At 38.4% G+C, this 26,422-nt stretch overlaps 1 protein-coding gene across 4 annotated transcripts in view; it reads left to right on the top strand.

Annotated features, from left to right (window-relative positions):
* The window catches only part of SNX9 (sorting nexin 9), a 60,800-nt gene extending 40,847 nt beyond the window's left edge, over positions 1–19,953 (top strand). For all 4 annotated transcript variants that reach the window (XM_069010601.1, XM_069010599.1, XM_069010598.1 and 1 more), the window contains 9 exons: positions 1,642–1,772; positions 3,169–3,272; positions 4,932–5,035; positions 7,771–7,848; positions 12,951–13,027; positions 14,001–14,090; positions 15,613–15,727; positions 17,158–17,249; positions 17,901–19,953. In XM_069010601.1, the coding sequence (XP_068866702.1) occupies positions 1,642–1,772; positions 3,169–3,272; positions 4,932–5,035; positions 7,771–7,848; positions 12,951–13,027; positions 14,001–14,090; positions 15,613–15,727; positions 17,158–17,249; positions 17,901–17,948 (839 nt within the window). In that variant the 3' untranslated portion in view covers positions 17,949–19,953. The remainder of the gene's footprint in view (positions 1–1,641; positions 1,773–3,168; positions 3,273–4,931; positions 5,036–7,770; positions 7,849–12,950; positions 13,028–14,000; positions 14,091–15,612; positions 15,728–17,157; positions 17,250–17,900) is intronic.
* The last annotated feature ends 6,469 nt before the right edge of the window (positions 19,954–26,422 follow it).

The raw sequence follows: 26,422 nt of genomic DNA, 5'->3' as shown, positions 1-26,422 counted from the left end.
TCTGGCATCGCATCTTGGCAAAATACATTGCCTGTGAATTTCTGTCTTCTGGAATCTGTGGGAGATAATACCTTGCCTCATGCCAAAAAATAATAATAATAATAATAATAAAAAGCATGTCTCTTTCTGAAGCATTATGAGGAAACTGGGAAAAGGGTACTTATCTTTAATTGTGTTTAGGAGGCTTCTTTCTGAAGATTGTCCACAAAAGCATTTCTGTCAATTAGTCTTGACAAAACAGGACTCCAGACTGACTTTGTCAGGATGCTGGTTGCGATGATATACTTCATGACCAGCGTGTAACTTGCAACTGCTGCTCTTCTGTTGTTTTGCACTCCTTGGAGGAATGCTGTGGAGATTTCTGTATAGATTAAAAGTGAAGCAAAGGATTACTGAAGGGTATAGAATGTCGCTATACCCTTCAGTATAATTAAGTTTGCTAATTTACAGGAAAAATACCTATACACAAAGTTCATTTTTCATTAGTTCTATTATCTACCTGCTAGTCTTGCTGGTTTCCATATTTGAAAAAAAAACAAAAAAAAACCAAAACCCAAACCACAAAAACCCCAACCTTGTAGATCTGCTGCCATAGTAACTATACAGTAGAATTATATTGAAAGAGTACACGTGTACAAAGCTTGTTATCTGCGCTGCTATGGAAATTAGAAGAGTTGGGTGCTGGAGGAATCTCTCTTTCCTTTCAAATCCTGTTCACTCTATGCTTTAGAAGTCTGATGTCATGCATTTTTTAAAATTAGAAAAGATTCTATCAAGAAGACATTTTGTACTAAAACTAAAAGGTTCTTAATGAATACACAGTGATGATGCATTTCTGGTTTAAGAAAAAAGGGTTACTTATTTAGTTTGTGTTAAAAATATCTCAAGTACCAAAAAAATCAGTTACAGTCTTACACGTATGTGTATGTTCTAACCAGTTTATGGGTATGATTTATTGATATTTTTTGATTTTTTTTTCCCAATTTACGTATATGGAAATATATTTTAAGAAGGCACTGCTTTTTAAATCTGTGATTTTTATTTGACTAATTTCAAATGTTTTTGAGCAATGCAATTTCAATGTTTTTTGAGCAGTTTAATTTCAGTGCCTTGTTAGCTTGTACATGGCAACTTGGACTGTACTTCCTTTTTCTTCAATGTTTTTGAACCTCCTATTGACCAAGACTTTACTAGACTGTATCAGAAAAATATCTGCATTCCAAGCCAGTGCCTGACTTTTTTCTTGGGTCATATGAATACCTAATTTTTCCATCCAGAAGTTTATTAATTTTTTTTAAAAAAACGTATTTGAATTGTGGGTGAGTGTTAGGTTTTATTAATATTTCTTGGCTATCTCAAAAAGGAGGAGAACTCTTGATCAGTAATCAATATAATATAATTTAAGGTTCTTTTGATTTGTTAGCATAACGGGCCATTTATTTTACAAGTTGGACTCGATGATCCTTGTGAGTCCATTCCAACTCAGGATTCTGTGATTCTTGTAAGTTCTGAATCATCAAATTGTTCATATCTCACCAAGAGAATTACAGGCTGTTTCAATCAATAAAAAAAGAAATGAACAAAAACAAATTTGAAGGTGCTAGCCTGTAAATGTAACAATTATTGTTCAATGTGTAACAGGGCGCTTTGAAGAAGAATTTATCAAAATGCGCATGGAGAGGCTGCAAGCTTGGATGACAAGAATGTGTCGCCATCCCGTCATCTCAGAAAGTGAAGTTTTCCAGCAATTTCTCAATTTCCGAGATGAGAAGGTAGGAAATGAAATAAAGTTCTCACACAGACTGGAACTGAGGAATTGCTGTCTCCCAACAGCTCCCCTTCTAACCAAGAGTTCAGGTCTGTAGCCGCCCCACTGCGGGCAGTAGTGACAGGCTGGAAACTGCTGGGGTTCCTAACTCAGCTGATTGGTCAAAGAAGGCATGAAATTGCTCATGTGAAATGCTACACACTATTCCAACAGAGCTGTGCTCTTCAAAGTAGCTTTGTTGCCAGTCTCTTTAGGGATGGTTTTTCTCCTCCAGCAGAATAGGAACATATATAAAACTCTTGGCTGTTGACCTGCTCTGTCTCTGCTGGATTTACTAATCACTGTGATCCTCTGAGTGGTGCTGCTCTGCTAACAAAAACTACCTCATAGCAAATCTAGGTTGTGTCTGATCCTGTATAATATTTAAAAGCAACCCTCTGCCCCCATCCCCCTCCCTCAAAACCACAGTTTTTCACTGAAATGGGTTGCAATCTTGCCTGATACAACCAGCCATTTTTTATTCCCCCCCCCATACTTTATTATGCATTTTTGAAAGATATTTTAATATCTTAAGAAATGATAAATAAAGCCAGGAAACCTTCAATAAATAATGGTTTCATGATTGAGCTCCAGCTCTGTTACTAATGAGGAAATAAAAACTCTGCTGCCTTCTCCTCAATATAATCATACTTCTAAATACACAAAGACTTAGCAGAAAAAGTAAATTATCCAGTCTGGTCTTAAAAATCTCCAAGGTTAAAGTCCCCTGTGACTAAGGTCACAGCTGACCAGTTTTGAGTCAGAGGTTGGACTACAAACCTCCTGAGGTACTTCTAACCAGAATTATTCTGTGACCCTGTAAATAGAGGCTTAATAACATAGTAAGTAGTAGTCCCGGTGAAATGCTGGTTTGATGGCTAGTGGGGAGTTGTATAATTCTGCCAGCTAGTCAGCTGTTCTTAGTTTCTAATTTATAGACATATAAACAGAACAGATGTTGCAATACAAAGGGAATTTTTAACCACTAAGAACTTAGTTTAATAATTGCATAATAGTTTCATTATTTTCTTGAGCAGCTTCTGATATCAGACGTATCCCATGTGCAGAGACAGCTGAATATCATTGCTCTTACACTGTATTTCAGTAATACATAAAAAAGGTCTGTTGACCCAGAATTTAGATAACAAAGTACACAAAGGAGAAGGGGGAGAACTTTGGAAACTGTAAAAAGCCTTGGCTCCTCTGAAGCTTTCATTTCTTAATGAAAGGTTTTAATTCAGGGGTGGTCTGTTGGTTAACAGTTCTCCTAAACATTTCATTCACTCCTTAAGGACATTCCCTTAAAGAAGGATGAGTGGTGGTCAAACTTTGTCTCTCTCTCTTTTCTTTTTTTTCTTAAGGAGTGGAAAACTGGAAAGCGGAAGGCAGAAAAAGATGAAACTGTAGGAGTCATGATCTTTTCTACAATGGAACCAGAAGCTCCGGACTTGGATATGGTAGAAATGTAAGGTGATTTCATTTTGTATGGGCATTATGCATCTGGGTATACAACAGATGCTGAGATAATCCAAAACTCAAATACTAAGTGTGCACATATATTTATAGATTTGAAGAGGTATTCATCAAGACAGAGCTGAAAAATTGTTTAAATAATGAGATTTTCATATCAACCTCTCCAAAACTTGGTGGAACTCTATGTGATGTCTTTTTTTACCTCAGTGGCTGAATACTGATCCTAAAACAATTTATGCAAAACTAGTTGATGGGATAGCTCCTATGGAATTACATTTTATATTGCTGTGGAAGTGTATTTTGATCTTTAATCTTTCAACAGTTCGAAAACATGCTAGACTTATGAAGTAGCTTAGGATAATTGTAGATGGACCAATAAGCAAAACAGTGTTTCTGTAAAACAGTTGTATGTAATGCACACATAGTATGATTTGAATATCTGTAATCCATGGAAAGCTATTAAAAATGGAAAGTGACTTAAATTATCAAACTTCATTCTGGAAGTGCAAATGGATATATTTCTTTTATATATGTGTATATTACATATACATGCACTTTTTAATGTATACCCTGTAGGTGATAAACCTTTGGGTTTCACAGAGTTAAAGACTGGATTTACTATGCAGCCTTTATTTCACTCTTTAATCTTAATAATTTTTCTTAGAAGACCTGTAGTATGCATGACATGCTTTTCTTGCTGTTGTAGAACACAGAAACCTGGATAAAGTTGTGTGCATGTGTGTGGATAAACTGGATAGAAGTGTTTTTAGTAGCAAAGCAGTAGTGTATCTACACCTAGAAATATCCCAGCACAGGCTTTATGCATGTGACGCAGTGCATATTAAGTGGATAAAATAGCTGTGTGGTAGCAGTTCTGTACCAGCAGAAAAATATGCACATTTTAAGTCACTAAATAATGCCTGTATCTGTCCTGGGGTGATGTTATGAAGCTGCTTTTTTCCTTAACCGTCTGCTCAATGCCCAAGGATGCTGTGCCTTTGAGATGGACCCGGGGCTGGAGCCACAGGACCCACAGGGTGCGGGGCAGTTTAACAGTGGAGCCCAACGGCTCGGGGGGCTCTGAGGCTCGGGAGGGAGCGCGCCGGGAGCGCTGCGTTGATCTTTGGGTTTCTTTTGTGTTCTGGCTAGCTGGAAAAAGGTTCTGTTGGTTTCTCTTGTTCTTTTTCCCTTCCCTCCTCACAGGTCCAGGGAGCCTGTGGATGTGGCCCCGGCTCGTCCGAGCCCGGAGGTCTCTTCCCTCTCTGGGAATTTGTTGTATTTTGAGGGGTTTTTTTATCCTGTTCTACCCTGCTTTCTCTGTGTATTAATAAACAGTTTGGTTTTTTTCCACTTTCACTTGCTGTGACCCACTTGTCTTACTGGTGGAAGAAAAGGAGAGGCCCTTTTCCCTTCGGAGGAGACACTCATTCCAGAGTGTTTCCTCCTGAAGTTTTGTCTCCAAAACTGAGACAGTATCTAAAGAGGGGAATTCTGAACTTAGTGAAATGGTAGAAATTTCAAGGAATTTATTTATATCTCTGATATTTTTAAGACCTAGTTGACATTACTAAACATTTTAGTATTGTGTTTAAAGTTAGCATAATGCATCTATTAAACTGCTTTTTGTTTTTGCTTTTTCAAAATGCCACAGAGAACAGAAATGTGATGCAGTGGGTAGGTTCACCAAAGCAATGGATGATGGAGTTAAAGAGCTGCTGACAGTGGGACAAGAGCACTGGAAGAGGTGTACAGGGCGTAAGTGTCCTTCTGAACTCAGCAGCCATTTCTGTGGTTCTTTTCTCTCTTTTTTAATGTGTGTAATTCAAGGCACATCTTAAAACTAAAGAAAATCCTGAATTATCATGGGAATTGTACAGCATCCTGGCTATTTTCAGTCTGAGAGTATAAATTATGCAAGTTTGTTGTTGGTATGTTTGATGTGGGGCTTTTTGTTGGGTTGTTTGGGTTTTTTTTCTTTATCTCATAACAGAAATATCTGGTCCCTGCCCATAGGTTTAAAAATACTTAAAAGTTAAATAATTCTAGTAAAGCAGCTAAAGCCCTTGTTGGACCTGTTCTCATATATTGGCCATTTATTTAAATTTAAGTGACATGGGCAAAATAGACCTGTTTATTTGATGAAATCGTATTTCCAAATAATTGCATCTTATCAACCCCTTCTTTAGGATCCTTGCATGCTAGGAGGAGTGATATAAAGGTGAAATGAGTTTAAGAGAAAAAGAAAAGAAAAACCAACTTGATTCTAACTTAATCTTTAGCCCAATTCTTTTTTTTCCTATCTTGTCTCTTCCTTCCCACAGATATTTAGGGTTGCAGAACTTCACACCAAGTCCCTATGACTCTGCCTGGGCTCTAATTTCCTAGTCCACAGCAGTGTTCAGTGTTTGTGGCCACCACAAGGCAGCTATTGAAAGGAAGCAGGTACTACAGCTGAGGATCATAATAAGAAATACTTCAGGGCAGGCTGTAGTGTCTGGCAACCAAAGACCTATCACATAAATCTCCTCAAATCGCCTTGATTTTTTTTACTCTCCTTTTAACTCCCACAAAAAAACCCCAAAACATTGCCCCCAGAACTTGAAGTATATCTCCTGAGTTATGTTTCTGCCTCTTGCTAATCTAACACTACAGTTGAGTATTTGGGGCTGACCAGAGAGAATGGGAAGTGTAGCAACTTCATCTCTCATGGAAGTGATTACATTAGACCTTAGTATCTATAGGATGTTAACTTTAAATTATTTGCGTTTTCCCATTTTGAGTAAAAGACTTTCCTTCTACACACCACTGACCCTCCTGCTGGTCAAAAATAGTCTAACACATGACACAGTCATGTGTTACAATGTTAGTCTAACATGATACAGATCTTGCTTCACTAGCAAATTATACTGAGGGGAAAATGGAGAGCAGGGGAAGGAATAAGGTTCTTCAGATGAGACTAGAAAAACAGCATTGCTTTGCAGTTACAGATGCAATGATCAAACCAAGGGCTGGCTGTGACTTGTGTTTACAGTAGAAATTCTGTATATTTTGAACTGCTAAAGTTTCTGTAAGTTTTCCTAAACTTACAACACTAGTGCTTTAGATACTGAATGACTCTTCTAATACTTACAACTATTAATTACTTACCTTAGCATAGATGCAGAAATACAGTTGTGATTGTGTCAAAAATTTTAACTTTCTGTTTTCCAGACATTCATACTGAATACAAAAAAAGAGACTGGTAAACTGGGACAGGCAAAACTGAAGAATTTTAATAGTCTCTTAGGTTTTAAGTTCCCTGTCAGCTCTAGTCTTGACTCTTAATCAAAAGTATTTTTGGCACTTCATGAGCAACAGTTACATGTCTTCCATTCAGTGATATTTAAAATGACTGACAGTGGAAACTTCTTAAATACATGTGAAAAGAAACCAGAGATTTTTCACTAAAGTTTCCACTGGGGATTCAGTTTCAGTGTAATGACCAATAACAGAACTCTAGTACTCTAAATGGTACTCATTGTGTAAGACATATCGATTATCATAAATAGTCTAACTTCTGAAGAAGAGCTTGATCAAAGATAATCAATAAAATTAGACAGTGGGGGGCAGGGGGGTTGTTTTTGGGTTTTGTGGTGGTTTTTATATCATACAATGGGGTTCTTCTTAAAAATCAGGTTGTGTGGGTATGCTAGAGCAGCTAGAAGCCTTGTATTTGCCTGGACAGTGTACCCTCTGAATACAAATATTTGATAACAAAACCCACATCTACTTGGGGTTTTTTTCTGCTAGCATAGGCAGCATATAAAAAATTGCTTCTGCATTTCAGACTGCTTTTTAGGCCTCTGGAGTGGTGCTGTTCAAACTGTTAATAATGAATGCACTCATAAATCACAGATGATTGATTTAATTGTGATGGAGAAATTTATGCATTCATGTTCAATAAATAGATTATAAAAACCAATTTTATTATTCAGATACTTGTATCATTTTTATCCTTAGATAATCCTGGTTTCTAGTGCCTTTAAATATAAAATTCATTATTTGAGGAGAGTTTAGGTATTATGGGTCTGTATAATAATCTCCTCTCTTAAAATATTAATGAGACCTATTCTCCATATCACACTGCAGCACTTTCCCCTCTTCCTTCCCGGAGGGGAAAAAAACCTCACTGTATGCATAGGAGGACTGAGCTAGAAATGCAATGAGATTTCATTTTTTAAAAATAGCATTCACACAGTGTTTCCCCCTACTGTTTGTACCTTTCAAGAATCCAGATTGCAAATGCTTTATCCAGTTTTGGAACATGTGTAGTAGGGGAGGGGGGTAAAGAATATGATTGTAAATGTGTCACTAGAGAAAATGTAAAACCTAGTTGTTTTTGACATCTGCTTCTGTCAACTTTTGGAAATGCTGCAGATTTAGTCTCACTTACCCTTGTTGGTTTTTTGCTTTTATTTCCCCTCTTTTCCTCATCCTTTTCCCACCTTCAGCACTACCAAAGGAGTACCAGAAGATAGGAAAAGCATTGCAGAGCCTGGCACTGGTCTTCAGCACTAGTGGATACCAAGGTACATCTATAGCTTCATTTGTACTTTGTTTAAAAAGAGGTATTTTAATTACATCATGCTACATTTTTTTTCTGAAGATCTTAATGCTTTCCTCTTTGAGGTTTAGATGTCAAACAGGGTTCTGGAAAAAACACTGAAACCTTTCTTCTGTTTATGTTATGGGGTTTTTATGTTCTAGTCTGCAATCTTGTTTTCTCTAGCTGTATAATCTTGTGGTGGGTTAGTGGTGGTGGAAGAGTTTAGTTTGATCTCTTAATATATAATCTGGTCACTGACCTGACTGAACAAACATGCTGTAGGATTTTTGTGATATCAAAGGGAAAGGAGAGAAAATGCGGCCTTGAAAATAGCTGTCACAGAACTATTGTGTGACTTCATGATACAACAACTCCACATGAGGATGGAAAACTTACTACAATGTTTTGTAATCCATTATGTGGGCTGGAGGGTTGGCTACTGTAGCGTTTTCTTGTCCTTCACCTTTGCTTCTCCTTCAAGAGCCCTAAAAAAGAGCCTGTCATGTTGGGTATGAAAGTTGTGGGAGGGAAAACGAGGGCATCAATTGCTCAAAGTTTTCCTAAGGTGTAGTCTTTAGACCAAATTTAAAATTCTTTGATATGTTAAGCTCTGTTGATGTTTTCCAGACAACTGGAAAGTATGTCCTCATATACAGAGGGAGCCTCTTGAGTCAGTTTTCTCTGGGATTCTCCTTTCAAAGGTGTTTGAGGTTTGGGTTTTTTCTTTCTAGGCTTGATAGCAAAATTACTGTGTTCTAAAACCTTCAATGTTATAGCATAGAAGTTTCCTGAAATCTTTCCATCTTAGAAATCTTAGTTGACCAGTACTTACTCTGATTACTCATTTATCACTTGCTTTATAATCTGAAAACATTTTGCCCCATAAACAATGTATTAAAATGCAACCTTCTGAAATGCAGATTTTCTGCTGCTGGAAGCATTGGAAATGGGCATTGTCCCCATAGTTTGTTCTCATCTGTGTCCTGTACTTCAGCAGGATGACTGCTTAGTTAGAACTGAGCATAGCATATTGCCTTAAAAGTCACTCTTGGATGTGAGAATGAAGTAGGGGATTTGCATGGTTATGTATTCGTAGCATGGGTTAGAAAACTGTAAATCCTGGCTGGATAAAATCTGTAGTAAGAAGTCTTGAGAAAGGACTGAAGATTGCTTGGCCTCTAGCACATTCTTTTGCCAATGTAAAGGGAAAACAATATGTCATAAAGCTAGGATACAAAATTGCAGATCAGCCTTAGAAAGGAAAGCTTTGATTTGATTTCCAGCATCTTTGAATTGTGTGAAAAAATAGATCCCATGATAATTTGGGAACAAGGCGAGCATGTCTCTCTTTGCTGTTTGCCCAGTCATACCTGGTTGCACCTGTATCTTGTTGAGGAAAGTGCCCTTCCTACAGATGCCTTTGCCCTGATTCCACATATTTTGCTCTTTTCAATAATTTGTACCCTTGTATTATTTCCAAATTAATAATACATGGGATTCTTTGCTTTTTAATTTGAGTTCCCAGGAAGAGAGAGCAAGTAAAATGCACATGTGGCTTTAAATGGCTTCATCACTGCTGCTCTCACTCTGTCCTGCCTGCTGCTCTTGTATGGATTCACTTGATCATTCCATCAGGTGCGGGTCTATGGATTAAGCAGACTCTCTGCAAGAGATTCAAGCACCTGAATTTAAACGGAGAGGATGCAGCTTTCCTATCTCAGTATTTAAAAGGGGACACATTGCTTCCAATGAAGAAGTAGGCTGAGTATGATGTATGATTTTTCTGGACTATCAGTAAAGAGGAATGGCTCATTCAGCCATGCTTAAAGACACTCAGTTCAGTTTCTATTGGGAGCTGAATATCTTTATCCTTGTTTTTTTGTTTTGGTTGGGTTGTTTTTTTTGATTTTTTATAATACTAGAGTTCTGGAAGTTTAAGCATATAGGCCACTAAAGATTGCAATGACTGATTTGATGAAAGAAACATTTTAGCTACTGGTAGCTGACTTCTGACATACTGAATATACTGTTAGTTGGTTCATTTGCATAGTTAGGATGGAATGTGTCTACTGTCCATACCACTTTAATCAGTGATGCCTGCTTGCTCTGCAAAGCAAGATGTGTGGTGATGTCTACTGCCTTCTCTTCTAATTTCTAGCCTAAAATATTTAAGATTGCACCAGACAAGATGCACTTCTTAATTTCACTCTAGCTCTTTTTCTCATGCTACAGAATGAGCCTTATCAATTAGTTGCCAGCCCCAGTGTGTGTTAGGAATCTGTCCCCAGTATTTGTAGAGGCAAGGGTACCTTTAAAACTGTTAAGGACACACTGAGGTTCTGATTTAACTTGGCTATGGGCCTATGTACTGTCCAGTTGATCCTAAGAATGCGCACTTTGCGAGCATGATCCTGATCCAAAATATGCATATTGGACGGTACCAGAACATGCCTGGAAGTATCCTGCAGCCTGGCAGTGTGTTGCCTTTGCTACTGTATCATAGGATACTCTAAGGTTAACACAGCCTTAAATAGTACAGTTTCTCTTTTGCGGCACCAAATCTGGAGGAGTCTTTCTCCTATATTAAGAAAGTGTGAATGACTGGTATGCCATTCAACCTAGTAAGATCTCCTAATCCTACATCACCCCTCAGGAATCCTGTTAGGCAGTTCCATGCAAGTTTCACTATCCTAGCAGCTAGCAACAGGCAAATCCTGTTTTACAAGCTGCTTGTGTGCTGAACATATCCATTTGAGTTGTACTTATCAAGAAAAGTTTTGCTGCAATATTTGCTGCTAGTATCTCAAACTTTGTAACTTTTCTTACTGAAACTTTTCTTATATTGAAACATACTTTGAAAGAAAAGAAAACAAAAGCACTTCTTGACAAAAAAAAATTCTTCTGCCCCAATCAAGCCTTGGAGTATTAGCTCTCAATATGTGTGGTGCATTCCTTCCGAAATGATTATCACTGGCATTTACCAAACAGTTGAACTGCTAAGAGAGGCTCTATTAAACATCTCCAAAAGTCTCCTCATAGTTTTACATCTTCCTTCATCTTCTTATGACAGTATGCACCCTGTAAACCAATGAAACTACCTGTTTCTCCTTGAGGTTGGGCTGAAATATCTGTTGGATATTACTGGCCACTTTAACTTCTCTTTTTATAACTACCTTCAGTCAATGCTTTTAGGCTTCCTCTGTTTCTTCTGGGAATATATGTGTTGAACACTAACATAATTTTGTTAAAATTTTAGCAACGTTTGGTGCTTTCTGCTTTTCCATTGATTAAAGAACCCCTGACATCCTGGTGTATCCTTGCACTGGGACCCAACTCACTGAGTTAAGAAGGCAATTCCCAGCATTGCATTGGTTCAGAAGCTGAGAATGCTCATAATGAAAGATGATTGGTGTTGGAAATGTTTGTCTAGATCTTTTGAAGCTCTGACCTATGGAAGTTCCTTGAATGAGCTCTGTACAGAAGGGAACAATTTTGTCATTCAACTTAAATATACATCCTCTTTGTTCAGATAGGGAAAGTTACTGTCTTTTATGGCATTACAAAATGAACAGCAACATCTAGACCAACCTGGCTTCTGACTCTGAAGCCACACCATGTTTTATCCCAAAATCTATGAGTCAGTTGCCTAAGCAGCAGTTACTTCAAGGTTCCTTCTGAACAAAGGAATTCTGAAATACTGAAAATAATTAAGCCTCCCTGAAGTAATAAAATTGATCACCCTTCAATTTTTTTTATTGTTTTACAAAAAGGTGGCGATGTCTCATGAATTGTGTACCTCTTGCGTCTCACAATGGGAATTTGTGTTGGTTTTTATTTTTATTTTATCCTAATAGGCCCAAATAGGAGAAAAAGAATAATTTGTTTAGCAGTGTTTGTATTGCTGGACTTTTTAGTTCTTAGGATATGTCACTTTGCCTCACAGCCTTTTGACTTTATGAAACCAGTCAAATGGAAAGTAGGAATCTATTGATAGAACTGAAGCAACATTCAGTCATTACCTTGTTTCCTTTAGGACATGCTAAAATGAAGGAATCCTATGTAATCTCTAACGTAGATTAGACCATATGTTGTAGTAAACCAAGTTACTTTAATGTTCAGATTAATCATTAATTAAATCTATGGTAATTTTCAGTTAAGTCACTGATTAATATCTATAGAATAAAATCAAAAAGTTCATAAAAGACTAACCACTGCCTAATATCAAGACATGTCTGAAAGCATAAGAAAAATATATTTTTTCTTAAACTAAAGTTTGATATCTGCAAACGATACCTTCGCCTTTCTACTCTCTACCTCAATATGCTTTCTGTACTGTTGACTACATGCTTTGGACAAGCTAACATGGATGGGAAGGTGAAGTGGCATGAAACATACAAGAATGTAAGGCTTGTTTCCATCTTTGTCTCACGTAGCCTGTCCTGTTAGTAATACAGTGTTATGAGTGCTTGTGGTGTTGTCTAGCTTAGGATTTATGATTATGTCTGTATTGTTAAGTAGATTGTAGGGTGCTTTGATCTGTTTCATATCAGGATGAAAGTTAGAAACTCACTCTGAAAACCAGTGATTTTTACAGAGCTTGAAAATATTATCTAAGAGTTCCCTAAAGGATCAGAAGTCTTGTTGTCAAGGAATAACTTAACTTGAGCCTCCTTTTGCTTCTCTGAGCTTTGAGCAGTTATGGTCCAGGACTGTTGGAGAGCTCAGGGCTAGTAACACATCAGCTTTGTCAGTATCTTTTGTCACCCTCCTCATTCTTCCTTCCTTTCCATCCTGGTAGACTTCCTGTTGCCCCATATGGGGGAATACCTGTGTATTTAAACTGCATAATGTTATGAAATGTGGAAGCAAATAGTGCTAGTACTGTAGAAGAACGTTTATTTTCTACAAGGTCTTCAGTTTTCCTCCTTTAATGGTTTTTTTTAATTCTTTATTTCTCCTGGCTATAAAAGTATGGGTAGACATTTATTATTGTAAATAGGTTATTTTATAAATTTGTCTTGAATCAAGGCAAGTTTCTTGTTGCAATTGACTTATTGTAATTTGAACACTGATGTTTACTTTTAGGAGAATCTGATCTAAATGGAGCAATTACAGAAGCTGGGAAAACTTATGAAGAAATTGCCAGTCTTGTAGCAGATCAGGTAGGAGTATTACAAATGCAGTGGCATAGTGTGTACAAACATATCACCTATTTGGATTACTTCTGACTTTTCTTTTTTCCTCTTGTATTCAAACACAACTGCTAGTGCGGTAGAGCAGTTAAATAAGATTGCTATTAACGCTTTTAAATACACTTTCATTTTCTTTTCTACTCTATGTCAGCTCAGGGGGAATGTGTTGAGAGGGTATTTCTGTGGGTCAGAAAGCCCATACTCTGTTTTCTAAAATACTAAAATGATCGTTTCCTCTTTTAGTGTGTTTATTTTCTGGTGTCTGTGAACTGTCTTCATTACTGACACAAAAGAATGATACTTAATTAAGGATAGAGGTTTTTGCCTTCCCTCTGCATTCCTCAAATGTCTACAGGATCCAGATTTTGCTGTTGCTCCATATGGGGGAATACCCGTGTATTGAACCTGTTCCATTGCCTTGACATGCAGCTGCCTGCTTCAGTAAAAATCTGGCTTAACTAAACATTGATTGGTATTCAAGACATAAAGCGATGTTTAGCATGTTAAGCCTAAAGTCTCCAAAATGCAGATCCTCTTTATCTTAAGGGTTAGTCTGAAAGTTATTCAAACACCTTTCCAAACTGACAACTAAGAAGATGCTCCTGTGCATGTACATATTTGTGTATGTAAACAGGTTGTACTGGTAAGTCTTCCTGGGTGAAAACTCAAGGCAGTTAAACCTCTCACTTGGTGAGCTAGTGTTAAGTGAAATGAAGAACAGAAGCATCTGCTCAATGATGCTCAGTGCCTTGCTCTAAAAGGCTTATATTTTTTAAAAAAACCCTTTCAAGACTTGCATAAACAATTAATATTTTGGTTTGGATTTTTTTCTATTGATTCCTTCCCTTTTCTCCCCTTCGCCCTTTCTTGGCAATGTAATTTCTTTTCTGTGATGTTAATATGCCACAGATACTTCTACTAATGCTTATGCTTTGTTTATTAGCCAAAGAAAGATCTTCACTTTTTGATGGAAACAAATCATGAATATAAGGGATTTCTTGGTTGCTTCCCTGACATCATAGCAGCTCATAAGGTATGTGAAGAGCCTTTCCTTTTAAGGGCTGGGCAGTAGAGACAGCAGCAAAAGTGGTGGTATGGTACCCTGCCTTTGTGCAGCAGCCTGGCCCCTGCTGCTGAAACACTGAAAGCTTCTGTGAAGCTGGTGTGTTGATTTTTAAAATAAGAAGTACTTGGAGGGGAGGGGAGGAGAGGGAGGGGAGGGGAGGGGAGGGGAGGGGAGGGGAGGGGAAGGAAGCTAGGATTTCTCTCGCCGTTTGAGAATATCATGACTTTCTGCTATAGTAGAGCAGTAGAAAGTTCATGATTTTCTTCAGATTGACTTCATGTCCCAGTGGGGTGAATAGCAGTAGTGTAAATTTGTAATATTTGAGCCTTATATGGTAGTTCATAATAAAACCATATAAGTATTGAAGGAAAACTTGTGTACACTTATATGGCTGGTTTGCTGTTATGTGATATGTAATCATGCACTGCCTAGAAGTTTCTTTAGTATCAAAAATCAGAGACTAGATCTAAGCTCTAACATTTCTGGGGGGAAGAAAAAACAAACAGAACACCAGCAACAAAACCCAACCACTTTGTTCTCTGTAATACAAAAGTCATGGTATATAGTTTTGGATATTCTGCCCTTTTTTTTTTGGTCATAGTTTTCTTTATGTTCATGTGTCTGCTGCAATGTATTTCAGGAAACTAAATATTGTGAATTAAAAAGTAAAATTAAAAATATTGTGAAGTAATTAAAACTAGTGCATAAATATGTGGGTTTGGGGGTTTTTTGATCACTTGAAGTGTTAAATATATAGAACAAGAACATAAGAACATACTTCTGAGAGCAACAAAGATAAAAGCATATCAGATTTATGTATTCTTTCTTCAGGACATTTACAGTCCCTCATCCCACAGAATCATTGGGGGAAAATACCACAAAAGGAGGAGAAATGTTTATAAAACTTGAAACATAAGCCTACTGCCAAGAGACATGTAAATAGATTCTCTTGAATGTTGTTTGGCACAAATACCTTGTGTAGGGGACGCGTATCTTTTTATGCTTGTTATTTATGTGACACAAGGATTTTTCTGAATCAATGGCTATACACTGCAATGAGTTGTAGTCTCTTGAAAAATAGTTTTAGGTCGCCTCATCTTGTAAAATGTGCAAATAAGGTTCTACAGGCATCTGATAGTTTGAGGCTTTTGGATGCTGGTCATGTTAATTTATGTTGGCCAGCTGTAATTTGAAACTTGGTCCTTTTGTCCTTTTTGTATATATCCTTGTGTATTACAGCCTGTACCAAACTCAGTTTGCTGATGACTCTGATCATGCCTGTGTTTGAAGTCACTTTTTGCAAGGACCCTTGAAAGCAGTAAAGTGAAATAACAAACTTTGGATGAAAATGTGAGAAGGCAGAATCAATCATTTTGTGTATATATGTGTATTGAATGCAAACTCAAAATGTAGCTAGTGGCATTTCAGATTACCATGAAGACCTCTAAGTTGACTACTCTTTTAATCTTTCTGCATTTGGTTTCTACAGGGAGCAATAGAAAGAGTGAAGGAAAGTGACAAATTAGTTGCAACCAGTAAAATAACGCCACAAGACAAACAGAACATGGTGAAACGTGTCAGCACTATGGCTTACGCACTACAAGGTAAACCAAATTTTGAGTTAAATGGCAATGTTGTAGACCTTGGAAGGACTTCTGTTAAGCAGCATAATTTGAAAGAAAATCTTTTACTACCAGGAATAAAACCTGGTCATGGGTTGTTTGTGGGGGCTTTTTGTGTGACCTGCTTAGATTTTTCTAAATTGCAGTTATTTTGCCTTCCCCTTTTTCTTTTTAATCTCACATCACTATTGCAAAAGACACATGTTTTGAAAATGCAGTTTAAAAACCCCAAAACAACTATCCCAAGCTGATTCTTTTATTTGGAAGTGATAATGTCTCGAATTGAAAGTATAGACCCTGGTGCAAGAAGAAAGTCATCATGAGCCGAAGTGTTTTTCTGACTTTCGGTTTAGTCAGACATAATCCATCTCCCATCTGAGATGCTTGTTCTTTTGGATAAGATCTTTATTTCCTGGATGTTCTTTGAATGAACTTTTTCCTCTTTAGATTAGAGGTGTTGTAAATATAAGGTGCAGCACACCACACTAGAAAAACTGGGGAATGAGGAGTCAGGGCTCAGTCCTGCAAGATATCAAGTCATTAAGTGCATCCTGTTACTGACTTCAATGAGATTACTCATTGCTGAGGGGTTGCATCTTTTTTGGATGATTTAAAGTGAAGAGTACTTGATATATTATGTGATGAAGTCAGAGCAGCACACAAACTTGATTTTAAAAACAACCAAGAACACTCCCCATCTCCTCCTTCTTAATCACAGTGACGCAAGAGAATTGTGCTGTATGTGTGGTAATTGTGGAAGAGACCTCTAGGATGACTTTTACAATGTAGAATATTTCTTCTCCCTCCATTGATATCTCAAAATATATTTACCTTCTTCTTTCAGCCATAAGCTGTGATCTGACAAGAGATGTAGAAAGTGGTGTAAGATGTTACAGATTCAGTAATGCTGTTTCTCGGGTGTCTATTGAAACAGCCTCAGTCAAGAATGGGTCAGACACTACTGGTTGTATCTTTTTTTTGCTCTTTTTTTTTTGAGCTAATTATTTACAGCTGTGGCTTACAACTTGATATCCATACCCTTGGAAATCTGAATGTCCTAGCCAAAATTCTGTTGGAAAATCTTCAGGAAGGAACAGTTATCTCAGTAGAAGAAAATCCTGCTTGTATTTTTTATAGAATCTTTGTGCACCTGAGTATTGTAATACAAGAACCTGGCTTTGTCCAGGAAGTGTCTGGATTGGCGTGTAATTGATGCCCTACCAATTTGACAAACAGTTCCATCATAACCTGAGTGCTGCAGTCAGAACAGGTTGTGGAAGCATGAGAACAGTAACTGTGATGGTAGGGCTGGACACTGAGCTTGCTGAAGAGTAACTAACTTGAACTGAGTGAAACTGTTCCTAATTATAAATGCTTCTGTTAAATAATTTGTCTCCTGGATCTGATTGCAGCTGAGATGAATCACTTCCACAGTAACCGGATCTATGACTACAACAGCGTCATTCGTCTCTATCTGGAGCAGCAGGCACAGTTCTATGAAACAGTAAGGGACAGGGCTTCAGCACTGTTTGCTTGGCACATATTGTGCTGCTACTTTTATAGGAAATACTCACAGGACTTAATCCATGCTCCAACAGAGCAGATATTTGAAGAGTTGTACAAAAAATTGTAAAAGGAATTGTAAAAAAACCTGAAAACTGAAAGAATGAGTTAAAATAATATCCTTCTGGTTGCAGTATCACCAGTTTCCTTGTACCAATCCTCTCTCCCCCAGTACATGTTCACATGGGGGGGTCATGGCTTCCATGGGAACTGTGGAGAGTGCACAGGGGCTCTGTTCTGATGTTTCAGCCTTGCTTCAGCAGGGAGGTGGGCTTCCTGGAAAATCTGGCTTTGTTCCTGTAGCTCTCTGGTGTAGTGCAGTGCTGGATAAACAACTAGGCAGAATAACAGCCCTGCCTACAGTGCTTTCTCCAACACAACTGGAGCAGTGAAAGTACCAAATTAACAAGGCAGAATGTGTATATATGAGAAGTCTTCAGAATGGAATGTTTTGAGAGTCCCGCGTACACAAACCCTGCAGTAATGCCTGCAGTTTTTTATCACGAGGGAACACCTAATTTCTTAGCCTGCAATAATTTCTGCACAATGTAAAGTGACTACATATTAAATATCTTCTGTTTCTTTGTTTCAGATTGCACAGAAGCTGAGGCAGGCACTCAGCCGCTTTCCTGTGATGTAGAGAATAAGGAGTATTCAACAATAAAGAACAACTCCAAAGTGCTTTTTTGATGTGGGGGCAATGCTAATAAAAACTTGTTAGCCTTTGCAAAAAAAAAAAAAAAATCCCAAAACCCCCCAAGCCAACAAGAATCAGTTGTAAAAAAAGTATTATTTAAAGTTTTACTTTATCAGCCTAAATCATACAATAAGACTCTCCTATCTTGACAGTTCTCCCATTTGTATCATTATTTAAATAAAAACAGCTAGGTAATGCTGTCAGTTATAAGGATCTAAATTATCAAACTGATATGTTGCCATGGACTTCATGAAGACTTGTCTATCAGATGTTCTTCCAAAAACTCTGGATCAACATCAGAGTTACGCATTTGTAGCTTTTTTTTCAAGTGGGACAGCAGACAAACTTGAAAATGACTTAACACTCATTATATTCAATTGAGCTCTCCAGCGATTCAGTAACCAGGAGGAATTATATTTGTGTATGTTTCTGGCACATGTTCATGATAATCTCCTGAATGAATGCTTTGTTCTTAAGTTTTGCCTCCCATATGCAGCCATGGCATCCTGCTCCCAGTATGACTTCTGGTAAATATAAATCATTCTTCCCTCTCTTCCTTTTCCTTCTAACTAAATCTTGTTCTTGTGGTGCACCACCTCAGACCTTATGTCAGGCTCGCTTTTTCACTATGCACTGTGTAAGAAGACAAAGTACAAACAAGGAACTAGCCATTCAGGAAAGTGTGAAAAGCTGTTTTCCATACCAGCACTTTGACACCCCTAATGTTATGCCATAAGGCACTGGTGTTTCTCAGTGCTGCAGAGGGCCAGCTTCCCCTCTGACAGTTTGCAGTGTTTCAGCAGAGGGGACACTGCCATATCTAACCCCAACTACTAAAAGTCCCCAAATTCCAGCTAAGCTCAGGTCTTCATATAGTAGTATGGTGTGCTATTGGTTCGGGTTAACTTTTTGTTGCCTTTTAACGCAAACCAAAAGGTGACAAAAGTACTGAATAACATCATTAATTATCACACAAACTCTGTTCTTTGATCATCATCTTTTATCAAGTGACTCAGTATCCTCTTCCATACTGCTGAATACCATTTGAGGCCTTGGCTTTTCACAGAATCAAACCAAAAAAGCCACTACCAACTGTGTTCACAATGGGCATCAACTACAGTAATTCACTTCTTGCCACAGGCAAGCAGGAAAGCCAAAATGCAGTTTTTGCTAAAATGTGCCTAGAAAATAAATAGTTAAAAAAAAAACAACTAAAAAAGGCATTTTACCAATAAGCCATTCTAAGTGACGGGTACAGTCTGCCAGTTCAATAGTTGCCTTACTCTGTTTTGCATTGGTTTTACTTTTCTGTGCTAGAAGGAAAATCTGGGTCTGCCTGAATAACCAAACCAAACAAGACTAAGCCTAAGTCTAGATGCTTCTCAGTGTCATGAGTTTTGTTCACCTTTTATAAACCTTGTCTTTTTCTCCTTCCAATTTTAGTTGTTTGCTTCCAAAATTCCATAGCGCAGTGTTGTTTGATACAGCCATTTAAATATGTACAAATTGTAAAGAATGTGTATAAATGTTTTACACCAAATGTAAGATCTGCTTGCATGTAGAAGCAGCTTATATAATAAATTGTTACAATGTGTACAGTAAATTCTGAAATCACTTTTTCAAGCCAGCATTTTTTTTAGCATTTGTATATTCACTTTTTGGTAATGAAATCTCTTTGTAACAGACTTCATTTGGGAGGGGGAAGGGGGTTCTTTTTACCAATCTTTAAATAGCTCCATATGCACTAAAGTTGAAAGTTCTTTATCTTGAATAGACTGTTTTGGAATCTTAAGTGTAAGCTCTGCATTCCCAGTGCAGGGAAGCTATGACAGTAGCAACTGTGTCAGATGCAACATTTTGGCAAAAAAGAAAAAAAAGAAAAACTGTTTAAAGACTTCTAGTAAAATGAAGTTAAATTGATAATAAATATTTATGTATATCCACCAGACTATTTTATCTTTTTCTTTGAAATCATCATGTTGGTTTTTAACAGGGTGAATGCAGTATGAGGCAAATCCTCCCTGTAGCTTTTCACCAGCTAACACACGGGCCAGCTGAGGAATGAGAAAGCCTCCATGTGTCTTCCATAAAGCAGGCATCCCAACTGGATGGTATAATAGTACCAGTGACTGCAAACCAGCAAAGGCTACGCATATGTTGTAAGCTTTCTTTATTCAGGTCAGTCCAGCTCGTGGTTGATGGAACCCTCCTGACTGCAAATAAGTAGTAGAGCACAGTGCTGCTGTGTATTCCTGGCTGTGTGTCAGCATGGTGTTGACCCAGAATAGAAATTGGATTGTCTTTGATATTTGTTTTTTTAAATTAGACATGAATAGTGGCGTAGTTTAATTGCATGAGTTGGGGGCAACAGAAAATGTGCACACTGAAGATGTAGTCATAAAACAGAAAGAGCAAGTTAATGTAAGACTTAAGCAGTGCTCTCCTGTGTTTTGTTTGTCACAGCTGAATAATTAGTGTCTGCAGCATCAAAAAGCCTTACTACTGTTTCCAGGCTTATGTTTTCCTTCCAGGGTGAGCCAAACACTGGCACTAGCCCAGTGACTTCATAAAAGACACCAACAGTCCACACTGTTGGGTTTAACTTTATACTTTAATTGCTCATTCTGTTACTGCAACTACATCCATTTTTTAAAAATAAAAATGTAGCTGTACAGAGAGGAATGCTACCTGCATGTCTTGCTTACAATTAATCCAACATGGGATTAGACTGCAGCAGCAGACTCTGTTACATGGTATGGTTTTGGAGGTGTACTGTCGACTGCAATTAAGAGTTCTTCAATAAGTCAGAACTTTACATGAGTACAGAAATTTTTATACTTCTGAGTAATTCCTATTTGCTGTGACAAGATAATTGAGAAAGTACTACATAACATACACTTCATTCTGTAAATCCTAATTAAGTAATACATCAATTTTACTGCTACCAAAAACAGTCTAGTTCAGACTCTTAAAAAGGAATTCAGACTAACAGCCTTGTAAAGAAAACTCTCACAAAGAAAGAGGTGCATCTCTTGTGCTGTGGCTTAGTTTGACATACACCAGACACTCAGCCAGTCTGGATTGGCCAAAATTACTCCCTCCACCGCCTCAGGGCATGCAGTCCAGCAGCGAGGAAAGTATTTGCTAGGCAAGTGTCCTGCTACTGCTGCTTCTGCCTTTCTCATGGCTTTCCACTAAGACATAAGCATGCATTAGGCAGAAGCCAGTTAGTTGGGAAGGAGTGGGGGAGTCTTTAGGCCGTTGTTTTTTCCACGTACTTTCCTATAACTCTTCTGATAAAATGAATGCTAATACCTGGGGTATTATTAGCATATTAATTACTTGAGCAGAAACAAACCCTTTTCCGTGTCTAAACAACCCCTAACAAAAACAACCTTATAGAATTAGAAATATATTGACTGGCTGGTGTCCAGTCCACCCATTCTGTCACATGGCAATATCAGTTACACCCAAACTGTTTTAAAGAACATCTGAGTCACAAACTTGGATTAGCTGTTTTCTCCCTCTTTTTTTTCTCCCATGGCTCTTTGCACATGAGTTGTGATTCTGAGATCTTTGCAGTATCTTTGGGATACTGAATTTAAACTGGCTTAACTTCCTTGTCTTATAAAGAATGTGTTTGCCTATTTTTCATCTTCTGGGCCTTATAATCTTTCCTAATTGGCTAGATTTTTTAAAACTATCCTAAATTTTTTGCGTTCCTTCAGATTCCAGCTACTATACTTACTGCCTTCCTGCTGAACTTTCTGAACTCTAGGTTCTTCTCATCTACAAGGTTAAAAACTGTTTGCTTTACAATAGGATTTATTAATTTCTTTGAACTGGTCCTGTCAATCTGAAGCCAGCTTTCTCATTTTTACTAAATATTGTTCTTCCCCTATTCTAACCTGTGGCTGTATTCTGTTAAAATACATTTTTGTATGTCACATTTTTCTGTCAGGACTGAAGCAAGACTGTGTGCAATACTTAGTATTTTCTGTTCACAACAGATTTCTGGTACCCTTAGTTTTCCTTTTATACCTACCATCTTCAATATTCATTTTTAACATATATTTATATGTTAAAACATATAACTTGTGATCCTTGTGCATTGCCAGCTCATCAAGACCTTTCTGGACCCATCAAAATTTATTGCACTCCTGACATACATTGCACTACATTCACTTTGTTGGCATCTCTGAGACCTGTATCTTCTGTAGAGCAGGAGGGGGTCATTGCTAGGATGTCCTTGCCGTTGTATACGACTGTCGTGAGGGCTTTGGCAAGCATGGCACCCCCTTACGATACTATCAGCACTCACAGCTGAACTGGGAATCTGAAATATCTATTGGCATTTCTTAAAGTCCCTTAAAATCCATATGTGAGAATCCAAACTTTGTGTTTTGTTGGGGTTTTTAAACCTGTCACTGTAATGTCCAATGACAAGCTGGAAACAAAGCCCAAAATGACAGCGTTGACACTGTTTATCCAGTGTTCATCTATCTCTATTTCACTGTTTTTTATCAAATCCTTTCCCAGCCAGACACAGAATCTTGTCAAGTCTGGTGCGTCCACCAAGTTTAACTCATCAAGTTAAACTCTTGCTGAAGGAAAAGCTGCCTCAACAGTAAGGGCCAAACAGGAGTGAGGGTCATTTTTCTAACTGTTGACTAGTTCCTGACTAGTTGAGTCATATTTTTTAGCTCAGTAAAGATTTTGTTTAAAAATTCAACAGCTGGGAGAGAAGTGAAAAGTTAAACTTAGCATCTGTTGCAATATAGTAGCAAAATGTAAACCAGGCTGCTTGCTGCTGGGATGGATTTGCTGAGCTTGACACACTGCCCCAGAAGATTCCCATCTGCTTGCACTCACCAAGACTGCACCACTCCGGACTGGTTATGCCAGCAGAGAAAATTGAGAAGTAAGAAAACTCTTCATGTGTCTTCCCTGTTTAAGTAGTGATGCTTTTCTACCTGGTTACAAATTGCACATACCAAACTTAAGGCAAGGACTTTTTTACAAACCTTTGGGAAGGAGGTAGGTCTAGAACGTTTCTTCCCTACTGTGAGCATGTTTATGCTTACTTGGCAATAGGTAAACTGTTGGGGTAACAACTTGTGCCAGTCTATCTGCTGTCTTACAAATACAGTCTTAATGCTTGGCAGAAAGGAAACAACAACCAAAAAAGCTTCACAAACCCACAATGCAACTGTTTATGAAAGTCTTCCAAAATTTAAACCAAATTCACAGTCAGTAAGAGGAGGTTGCTATCCATAGACTGCTATACCACAAAATAAGTCTGCAGGATGGCTGCAGGACTTGGATCTATTCAAATGTGCTGTAAAATCAGCACTGGAAAAGGGGAACTTGCAGGGACTGCAGTGGTTTCAGAGGGGATTGAGGGTCTGCTCCTAGAATAAGAGTGGAGTTCAGAAAAGCTATTTGTAGGTGTTGTCTGGCACAGCTCCCCTCTGAACAAGGAGTTTATATTGTAATATTGAGTGTTAGAATCCAATAAAAATGACTAGTGGTTTTAAGTAATCTTTAAAATAGTAAAATAAAACAGCCCTTCCTGAAGGGGATTTTTTTGTCACAGGGAAAAAAGCCAAAACCCAACCCACAAGTAAACATTGTATTGGGTGTTTGCAGGGGAGCTCGAGCAGACACCTTCAGCTGCACATAGGCTCTGGGCTGTTTCTCACTGCTCTGCAGGTAGAGAACAGTAATCAGCTCAGGTCCACTGCTGAACCCTGGCTGGGTCCGAGTGTGTGTGTGGCACCCAGGTCTGGTGACGAACTCCTCTGCAGCATGGAGAAAGACAAGACAGATGTACACCATCACTGTCTGGTTCCACCTGAGCCCCCAGGATGCAATTGCCCCTCAGCTAGCCCTCTGTGGCCAGCTAAGATCATCAAAGTGGTTCTGCCCTGTGCTTTGCCAAAGAGGCTGTGCTAGGCAGCTGCTGGCCCTGAGGGCAGAGAAAGGGTGTTGAGTGTGAGTGTAGCTGGCTTCTGGCATGGTGAGGAAATAGTCAGAAAAATCTGTCTCAGGATACCTTAGATTTTTCTCCTATGGGACTCTGGCCACCACTAAATTAAACTCAATAGCCAGCATTAGGCTATTAGTTCAAGTGCACATAATCAAACAAAAAGTAATGCAATCACCCTTATCAACAGGTATAGATGTGCCTCTTAAGACAGCAGGTTTAAAAGTAGTCATTATAAAGGTTTCTCTACAATATGTTGTATCCTGACTCATCCATTCTGAGCAGCAGCTTCTAGAATTAAATGGAGATTAGTTAATCTGACTTCTCAGAGGCATTTTTAAGATCACAGAGCATCTCTGCTTTTATTCAGGCATACTATGAACTCCGTGCATCAGTGTTTCCATGTGGAAAGGATCTGCACCAGTTCTGGCCCTTTCATGTAGTTTGCAATAAATCTCCAAGATCGGACAAAGTCTATTTCAAATTTCTGGAATAAGTAAAGAGAGAAGTCTGCTGAACTCCTACCAAAATATGCAGGGAACATTATTCAAGATATCTACTCTGCAAGAGCAGCACAGGAAATCTGTCACTGCACCCACTGTTTTAAAAGACACAGAAAGCAATTGCAATAGCTCTATGTATCAGGGTCACTAACTACAGAATCTAACCATCAGTGGACCAGCTGGGCAAAAAGTGTCAGAGACCCAAGCAGCGGGACGGACAGAGAAGAGGAAGGGTAATGGGATTATAAGGAAAAAAGTTGGTGATGAGGGCAGCTAGGAAGGCAATCCAAAGGGCTAGTGAAATAGAGGTAACAAAACCAGCAGCAAACAGACATTGCACAAGGTGAATCATAGTGGATGGGGTCTGTGACAGAAGAAGGGCTCTTACTTTTGGCTTCAGAGGGATGACATGAGCACTGGTGTCATGCTTCAGCTTTCCCTGCCCTCCAAAGTTCATTTTACAGGGCCCAGTAATTCTCACACACCAGAGCTGGCTTTCTCCCAAACCCACAGTTTTGCTGAGCTTTTCCAGCCACACCCACACAAGGTCTTTCCACTCCACATGCCCTCCCCACCAAGATGCTGAGATTATTTTGGCCTGCCCACACTGTGTGCTCACCCCTTCCCAAGCACACCAGCACTACCAGGTCGCTGGTACTACTGGGGTACTACTGGTATTGGTGGCTGACAGTGAGGAAATGTCCTAAGAATGGTGTGCAGGCTACAGGGGAAGATGGTTTCTCACCTCCCTTTCACCCTGGTAATTTCTGAGATACAGACACACACACACAAACACAGACAAACACATATTTGGAGGGGGGGAAAAAAGGATAGTAGCCTGCAAATGAGTTAACTGTAATTCCTGAAACTTTCAGCCTGCTTTCAACTTTCAACCCTAGCCTAGCCTACTCACCTATATGGAATAATAATTTTTGTTATGTGTGCCATGACCCATCCACAGGCTAACAGGGATTGTTTGAGAGCTACAGGCATAGTGAAATCTAAAACACCTGCAACCTGGGGTGGGAATGTATCATTCCATTCAACCTCAGACTCCCATAATAATTTATATGTTGATAATGAATGTGGCACGAGTTCGAAGTACAGGCAATTCTTGCTGTAAAAGCAATGCAAACATCTTGTTTTAGTGAAGCAGAATAGCACACCTAAATAAACAAGTTAAATTGTCAAAAAACAAACACTGACTAGCAAGCAGAACGAAGCCAAATTATGTTTACTTGCACATACATATAGTCTGTGTGCATTAGGATTTAACTGCTGCATTAGGAATAATGTAACATACCAAAATGGTTGTTCAAATAACTTCGAACCATGATATTCCCTCAGTTCTTCTCTTTTCTGGTCTGTTCCCCTCATTCACACACTGTGCTTTGTCAGCTTCCCCTTTACAGCAGCACTGACAGAGATAACACCTCATTCTACAGTCCTCCTTTCCTTTCAATAAAAACATATGCTATTCACTCTGCCTTCACCATAAATGGGGCTGTGAAACAGCTTGACTCCTCGGCCAGTTTGCTCTATTTTACTGTTTCAGTTTTTCTTTAGCCTTCTCCAGTTCAATGCTGGTGGCATACTGAGGAACTCCTTTAACTACTCTGATTTGAACTAGTTCATATTCACTGTCTTTTCAAACTATTCAGTCTAAGTTATCTTGTCATAAAGCTGCTGAGGAGGAGAGGAACACCTGAGATTTATTTCCCAATTCCATTTCTACAAGATTTTTCAAACTTTACCAAAAGCAGTTGAAAAAAACCTAAACCCCCAGTCTTCCAGGTAAACATATATACATAAATACGTTCTCTTCCTTCAAGGCAATGTGTTATTACACTGCCTCTTTCTCCCCTTGCTCTTTGGTCTGAAACCCCTCCCAAATCTGAAAATAAATGGACAGGGCTTTCTAAAGCATG

Source organism: Aphelocoma coerulescens, chromosome 3 (genome assembly GCF_041296385.1).
Source record: "Aphelocoma coerulescens isolate FSJ_1873_10779 chromosome 3, UR_Acoe_1.0, whole genome shotgun sequence".
NCBI classification, from domain to species: Eukaryota; Metazoa; Chordata; class Aves; order Passeriformes; family Corvidae; genus Aphelocoma; species Aphelocoma coerulescens.
The sequence above is the reverse complement of the archived record's forward strand: the minus strand, read 5'-3'. Positions and strand labels throughout refer to the sequence as shown.